Here is an 8,487-nt window from a genome sequence, read left to right on the forward strand (position 1 = left end):
GGTTTGGTTAGTTTGTTATCTTGTGTGTGAAAAATAATAAAAACTTTACACTTCCATTTTTTTTGGCCAGTTTATGATTATTGCATTGTGTCACCTTTATAAAATTATTTGCAGTTTTTAGAAAACTTATATCCTAAGTTGTGCTCATTCAGTACAGGTTGTGGAATATATACTAAGTCCAGGTCATTCTTTTGACCTTTTGAGTTTGAATCTCACCTTTGTCAATCTAGGTATTCAAAGTGTAGAGAAAATAATGAAATTGTAGTTAATTGTTAACCTTGTACATCAAATTTACTGTATAGGCTTATTTGTGGGTTAGTTGCCAAATCATAAATTATGATTCATGAAGAGGTAAATCTTTTTTTGTGTGTGTGGTTCAGTTTGCAGTTGGAATTGATGACTAATTTCATTTATTATTTCATGAAGCTTTGTACATAAGAGCATTATTAACCATGGTCAGCTTCTGTTTTATTAAAGTGTTTTTATCTGTATCAGAAACTCTTCTAAACAAATTTTATTCAAATTTAAGATATCAATTACATACAGTATAGAAGGGCTGCATAGTTTTGACACATTTTATATCATGTTTCTATGATGTATTGATATTAACTTCTTATCTGAGCAACATATCTACTTAGATCAAAAATAAAAATCAACCTTGTAGTGAATATAGCTAATTAAGTATACTGCTCTTATAAGGATTAGAATGCATTATCAGTTCGATGCCTTTATTTTTAAGAATATTTTTGCTATTGGTGGGGTTTTCCCCAAGTGGATGCCTTTGGTATGGGCCTCAACAAAAAGTTACCTCTCTTTTGGTCGCCTGTACCTCATCCCCAGGCTCTGGCAGTCAATACCTTCAGCCACGATTGGTCACACAAGTATATTTATGTGTACCCACCCATCCGATTACTTCATCAGGTGATTTCTCTGATCCACTTCACTCCTTGTCAGGTCCTCATGATTGCTCCTTATTGGCCAGCTCAGTCTTAGTTTCAACAGTTACAGCAACTGCTCCTCTACCTCTTCCACTTTCTTCATCAACCTTGGTCACATGTCCTACATCCAACCCTTCACGTCCTGCATCTTCATGCCAGGCTTTTGTCCGGTCATTGGTGAGAAGATCTGGTTTCACACATCGAGTCACTTCCTTGTTAGCTGGTTCCATCCATCTATCTTCCATGGAGGTGTACCAATGTAAGTGAAAAGTATTCCATAGTTGGTCTACAACTAGGGGGTTTCCCACTGACCGGTTTACTATGGCTCGTGTAGCAGAATTTCTCACCTGGCTTTTTGACCGTGGGTCTTCAGTCTCATCACTTTTCGAATATCAGGTGGCCTTATCCTGTACCTTTAATTTTTCCTGATACCATACTTCCCCTGTCTTTACCATGCTCGTGCATTCCTTCTGGATACCTCGTCCTTCCAGATGACCTACCCTTCCGGATTGGGATGTTAATGTGGTCCTCCATTTCCTTACTTTACCTCTGTTTGAAACACTTTCTTCGTGTTCCATGTTCCATCTTTCCCTTAAAACATATTTCCTTCTTCTCTTAGCCTATGGACGTCATCCGGTTGGATTTGTTTGCCATTGACGTTTCACGTACCCTTTATCACCCTACCTATCTTCTCCTTTATCCAGATCATTCCTTTCTTCTGAAGACCTTGGCAGTGTGGGAGGTGGTTCCTCCATTTCTCCTACTTCCCTTCCTTCCATTTCCCATCTTTACCCTTGTCTGGATCTGGATAGGCTTCTGTACCCAGTCAGGGCTCTTCATTGTTATATTACCCATACTACTTCTTTCCTGGGTAAACGTTCCCAACTCTTTATCCCCTGGCAATCCTCCTCCCTTTGCGATCTTTCACCTTCTACCTTTACCCATTAGGTCCATCTTTTGGTTCAATTGGCCTATTCCTCCCTACCTTGTTCCTCCTGGAATTTGTTGCAGGGTTCCTCCCATCAGATCTGACACCTCACTTTTGCCCTTGCTTCTTGTCTTCATCATCCAATGGAGAAGATTCTGCAATCCAGCATGTGGACCACACCTAGTATGTTCATCTCCCACTATCTCCATCATATCGTTGTTTCCTCTTCATTGGGGTTTCATCTACCACCTGTAGCCATTCTTCAGACTTCAGTGCGACTCTAATTGGTAAGTTTTTATTCAGACTTCCCTTTCTTTTCAGGGTCCTTTCTCTATTTATTCATTCCATGGATCCCACTCTGTGATGAATGGGGCCTGATCAGGTATTCTCTAACTCAAATTCCACACTGTCCAGCCATATTGACTCGCACTTTGTCTTACATGGCTTTGAATGCTCACCGTTGAGATGGGGTATTCCACAAGATCAATTGTAGGTGCATGACTTTGTGATATTTTGCTTCATAAACATGCCTGTCCTGGACCATATCACCCATGGATTGCATGGGCAAAGCAGAAAGGGATTGCTCCCCATCTCTGCCATACCTGGAGTGAATAACTCAGTATGCTCTGCTTTTCAAAATAAGGTTTCGTGACCACCCATTGCACTGTCTCAGGTGATGACGTTCCTCCAGTCTCTCCACTGCATTGTCATTCTCCTTTCTTCGAAAGGAGTATGGAAGACCTTACCACTTTCCACTTCCAAGCCACTGGGGTGGTTGACCACGGAGGCACCCTGCTGAATGAATTCCACGTAATAACTATTCAGTTACAGAGTAGGGCAGTGGTGTACTGAGGGTGTAGATAACGTGATATCCTATTTGCAATAACCACTAACAATGGAGTGAGATGTCAGAATGCAGTTCACCCCTTTGATCAGGAGCCCTCATCCTACCCTTGCATAGATGTCAATACACCGCAGGCTGGTTTTGCATTTAGAGTGAACCGATCAACATAAGTCCTCACACAGGTTTTGGTTTGTCTATCTTCCTCCCTTGATTTCCTCCATCTGTGTTGTGGGTCAAAGCAGTTGTATGTGGGATTGTTTTGGTTCAGTCCTTGTCTATCCCTCATTCTCTCTTTTTATGGGAATGTCATTGCCAGTTGGATGGTCCCAGCCTGTTTCACAGTGGGGAGAGTTGATTGCATGCGATAGACATCCTTTCAATACTGGATGTCAAGTTCCTGGATTGATAGGTCAGAGTTAATCCTCGTGTCATACCCAGGAATTGAAGTGGTTCTCCATCCCCAATTCTTGGATTTGAGGTGAAGATGGTATGATCCTCATCCTACCCTCACGCAGGTGTCAGTACCCTGCAGGCAGGTTTTGGATGTACTTGACAGTGTGTCATGTCCTAGTCACTCTACACCTAGGGGTGCATCCTTTATTTTGGGATGGAGTTACAATATATTTCTATAGTTAGGATCACTTTCTTGCCACCTTCTCTCCCACTCGGATGTGCTCCTCTCGTTTTCTGCATTTATATCCTACACATTCCACAGATGGGTGAAGAGTATACCTGGCTCAGAAGTGGTGCGGTTCCCCTCTACTGATTTTCGGATCTGAATCTCTTATTTCCAGAGACATCCTTCTGATGCTTTCAGGGGGTTCTTCTGTCGTTCCCTCGTACTGGCCCCTCCTACTTATCAATGTGGGATTCTAGCTAATTTTATGAGAGAAAGTAAGTACCATATCAGAAGTTATAATTTTCCTATACTGAAAATGTATTTCCGATAGGTACTTACCTCTCTCACACTTCCCACCCTTCCTCCCCACATTTCGCTGGTGCTGACATCTTCTGCCAAACTTCGAAGTAAAAGAAGAGTGTAGAGGGAGTCAAATGCATTAGGTGAGCATGTCATGCTCCTATTGGTGAGGAGATGACGCATGATGATTTGCATGAGAGACATGTTGGAATCTTGCAATTCCAATAGAGGGGAGCAGAAAGCTTGTGGCATGCGTAAAGAAAAGTTTGCATATAAAGGGCAGCACTGAATGAGAATAGCTAACTTTGTGAAAGGAGGTAAGTACCTATCGGAAATGTATTTTTAGTATAGGAAAATTATAACATCTTACCAATACTGATATTGAAAGTAACACTAATTTAATAATAAAATGTACCTTGCTTACAGAACACACAACACTGGTTGTTAGCTTTAAGTATGTTGTAGACGTAATACCCATACATTGTAGGTTTCAATAAATCTTATCCCCAATCTTTATAATTATTTTTTTCATTTATATCAATCAGAATCTTGCAAATTTTATAAATAGTCCTGATATTTGAGCTGTTCAAGTGTAATCAGTTTTTACATCAAAGTTTCAATGTGTTTCTTAGTTTAGGATATTTAGTTTAAGATATTCTTGAACAAAACAACCTTGGTACTCAAGAATAATTTTTCCTAACTATTGCTGCTGCTTGCTTTACCTACAAGTAACAACTCACACTTATTTCTTCAGTTTTTGAATAAAGTAAATGTTACATTGAATATTTATGATACTTTCTATACAACACACACTATGGAAAATATATTTATGAGGTCTCAGTTGTCCATGTGTAAATATATAGAAACTTACTTAAATTGTACTTTTTTCTTCTTTTGTTATCTACAGGTTCTTTTTAGCCATAATTTAGATAAGAAGCATCCTGAAAAAGTACCACAAAATTTTACAGAGATATGTGGTATTTCAGAGATTAATGGACCAGTGGTTAAGTTTATGAATGGTCATCAATTTGAAGCAGATGTTATTTTGCTCTGTACAGGGTATAACTTTGACTATAATTTTTTGCATCCAAAATGTAATGTGTCGGTTAAGAATCAGAGAGTGGTTCCTCTTTACAAACACCTCATTCACTGCGAGTTCCCAACAATGGCCATTTTTGGCGTGCAGAGCTTAACGTTACCTTTTCAACTCTTCCACCAGCAGGTTCTTCTTTTTCTTAAAGTCCTAAGAGGATCAGTAAAATTACCAAGTGAAAAAGAAATGAAAGAAGATGCTGAAGCTGATTTTAATTATCGCATCGAGATGGGCTTACCTGCAAGATATGCACATAAAATGTCAAATGGACTATTATGGAAATATGATGATGATATTTCTAGACTTGGTGATTTTCAGCCAATCCCTAAGATTGTTAGAGATCAGTTTGATAATATATCATATGCATGTAGTTAAGTGGAAATACGTGGAATGGGCTTGAATGCATCCCTGTGTAATTAAATTACTGACGATTTAATATACTTTTGGGTTTCATATAACTTCCAGTTCGAACAGAACTGAGGAAAAAAACAAATACAATTTTATGTTTCACAAATAATTCATTTATTAACAACTATTGTTTCACCAGTAAAGACATCATCAGGTACCTAATCATGCATCAATGGTACCTAATCAGCCCATTCAAGCCATCTCCAAGCATTATTAGTCTCAAAGTGGGTTCCTTGTTATCGAATAATGTGCCGAAATTCTTGTGTATTTTTATTTTTGGCAAGTTCAAAAGCCAAACATTGTTACCATAAGTTTTGTGTGCCAATAGTGTTCTTTTATATGCTAGATATTTTTTCTGCATAATAAATAAAAATCTGATTGTTAGCAATTTGTGAGTCTGTTTTAATCACACACATGTCAAATGTTCCTTGTTAATACTGGAAATATGTTAGAATTGGTTTTATAATGTGTGTATATGCTAATGCATTAGTGTGTGATAATGTCATAGACTGTATTTGTAGCATTTAATTGAATGCTACGTTAGCATTAATATGTATCATCACTGCACTTGTATAGTCCACTGCCCTTGGACTTCATCAACACTTTTACAAGATATGCTAGAAGGAAACTCACACGGCACATTTATACTTAAGATACCAATGCTTGAACAAAGATCAGTAATAACATACATTGTTTTCCCATCAACAACACTGATAAGCTGAAGTGAAACCTCTCTGATTACTTACAGTATTTCTCCATTTGCCAGAACAAATGCTTTATGTCCATGACAGGTTGAACTTTTATTGATTTCAAACTGCTCCAAATCACTCGTTAGAACAGACATAAAGTTAAGTTAGAAAGGTTAGTGTAGTCATGCACTATTAACACAATGTAACAGTGATTACTCAGCAATAAAATAAAATGTTAAGAACAAACAGTTTTACTCACTACGTGCCCTAAAATAATTATATAATGATTCTAATGTCAAAGCTGTATCATAACATTTATAATCAAGATTCAATCAACAATGTTCTGTCACCAATGCCCACCTTCCTGATTGGTTGATTTTATTTATGTTGCTTGTTTGGAATATTATGAAACTTGCAAATTGGAATGGTTAACAACTGCTAATTAAAACATATTTTCTCTTGCAAATAAAAAAACTTATATTCATGAATAAAAGATAAGCAATCTGAATAAAAATAAGACAGTATACAGTACCAAACATTTAATTCTTGAACGTTTTGGAATATACATATTCCATCTTCAGCGAGTAGATTATTAGATACAAATATATATAAAGTTTAAACATTTTATAAAAGTAATTAAAATACAGAATAAAAGGATGAAATAAATTTAAAGACAACCGATTAAACAAAGGATAGGATAATGCAAACAATATTATACAAGTATTCAGAACAGACTTAATTGTAGTGAAGTTGTGTTATTATTTAAAGTTGGGAGATCATTTATAATAGATAAACTTTCTTTAATTAAAAGTTCAGTATTGGAAGATCCAGATGAGATGACTTTGAAATTCGTAATTAAGACGGGGTGGTTGGTGTTTCCACTATGTGTGGAAATTGTAGACTCTGGTGGATTTTATATTTTTTACCAGTTCTACTTGATACTCCCATACGTTCGAAGGCTCGCAGGTGTAATTGGCTTATAGGTTTGCCAATGTAAGTGGCATTACAGCCACCACATGTGTATTTATATACGATCCTGGAACGTATAGGGATAGGTAAAAGTTCTTTAGATCTGAATATATTTTGTATTTTGAAGGGTGATTTAAATATCACGTGTAGTTGAACTTGGGGATAAAACGTTTTAATTATTCTTAAAATTTGTGATTTCAGTATGAAACTTTGCTTACTTAAGAAAGGAACGATCAGTCTTAATGGGTATTTATCAACAGTGTATGGTGTATTTGGGGGCTCAAATTTCTGAGAAAGGGATTGTGTGTTAGGGCTTGAATAAAATGCAAGGGATAGCCATTGTTTATTGAAATGTTCTGTAAGGCGGTTATTTCAGTATGAAAAGAGAGGTAGTTAGAACAGATGTTATATGCTCTATTGAGAAGACTGAGTGTAAGGTTACGTTTAAAGGAATTCGGAACAAAACTGTCAAATCGAGTATTTAAGCCTATATATGTTTTTTTTACGATAAAAAGGTGTGAAATGGTTATCTAATCTGCTGATTTGGATATCAAGAAAAGGCAATTTACCTTTCTTTTTCAGTTTCACAAGTAAAATTAATGTTAGGGTGTTTCGAATTTAAATAATCTAACAATTGTTTGACGTAAGTAGAGCTTCGAAAGAGTAAAACGTATCATCAACATACCTTCTATATAAAACCGGTTTGAATTCAATAGGACAGGTGTCTAGCCAATAACAGTCACAGTCACAAAGAAATATGTTAGCAAGTGTCGGCCCTAAAGGTGACCCCATTGCCACGCTATCTATTTGGTCATATAGCTGACCGTTGAAGACAAAGTGGTTATCCTTGAGAGCAAGTTTAAGTAATTCTTGGAACTGTTGGCAATTAAAGCTTGTGTATGTTTTATTTTTGTTGGAGAAAAGTTTCTTTAAGATTATTTGTATAGTTTCTTCAAGTGGAATATTTGTGAATAAAGATTCAATGTCAAAACTAGCAAATAAATATTGGTCAGCGTTATTAATTTTGGAGATATCTTGAGCAAAGGAAATGGAAGCTTTAACTGTAGACTATTTGAAAGTGAATGAATTTAGAATAGGAACGAATAATTTAGCCAACTTATAGGTATGGATAAAATAGATCTTAAGGAAATGTTATCTATGTGAACTTTGGTAGCCCATACATTAGACCTGGGTTGGAGCCTGAGGGGTAAATTTCTTCAAGAACGTTTTCTGAAATGTAATTGCAAATTTTATAATTTCTTAAGGTTCGTTGTATTTTTTTCTTTATGTTTTATGGTGAGCTTTAGCCAATGAACATCAAAGCTTTGAATTTTGTTTTATCGCTGAGTATACATTGCATTTTGTTAATGTAATTCGGTTTATTAAGCATAACAACACTTGTACCTTTATCAGGTCGGGTGACTACGATATTTTTGTAATTAGATAATTCCTTTAGGGCAGTATATTCTTCGTGAATAATGCTGGAAACAGGTTTATGGGAGCTATAGTTGTAGAATGAAGACAAAACAGCGTTTTTGAATTTTGTTTATACAAAGTTCTCTACGTTTTGGGAACGATTCTCGTTGAAAATAAATTGATATTTCAAGTGCTCTCAAAGGGGAACAGATAATCAAATGAATTTAAGTTTATGTTGAGATAAGCAGACCTTTCGGCCTTTAGCGAGTGCATTTTTGCAGGA

General features: G+C 36.4%; 1 protein-coding gene across 3 annotated transcripts in view; it reads left to right on the forward strand.

The window, feature by feature from the left end:
• Positions 1 to 5,514, forward strand: part of LOC106478360 (flavin-containing monooxygenase FMO GS-OX-like 2) — a 17,848-nt gene extending 12,334 nt beyond the window's left edge. For all 3 annotated transcript variants that reach the window (XM_022381955.1, XM_013938900.2, XM_022381957.1), the window contains exon 6: positions 4,537 to 5,514. In XM_022381955.1, coding sequence (XP_022237663.1) covers positions 4,537 to 5,097 — 561 coding nt within the window. In that variant the 3' untranslated portion in view covers positions 5,098 to 5,514. The remainder of the gene's footprint in view (positions 1 to 4,536) is intronic.
• The last annotated feature ends 2,973 nt before the right edge of the window (positions 5,515 to 8,487 follow it).

This window comes from Limulus polyphemus, unplaced genomic scaffold (genome assembly GCF_000517525.1).
Source record: "Limulus polyphemus unplaced genomic scaffold, Limulus_polyphemus-2.1.2 Scaffold204, whole genome shotgun sequence".
In the NCBI taxonomy this organism is placed as follows: domain Eukaryota; kingdom Metazoa; phylum Arthropoda; class Merostomata; order Xiphosura; family Limulidae; genus Limulus; species Limulus polyphemus.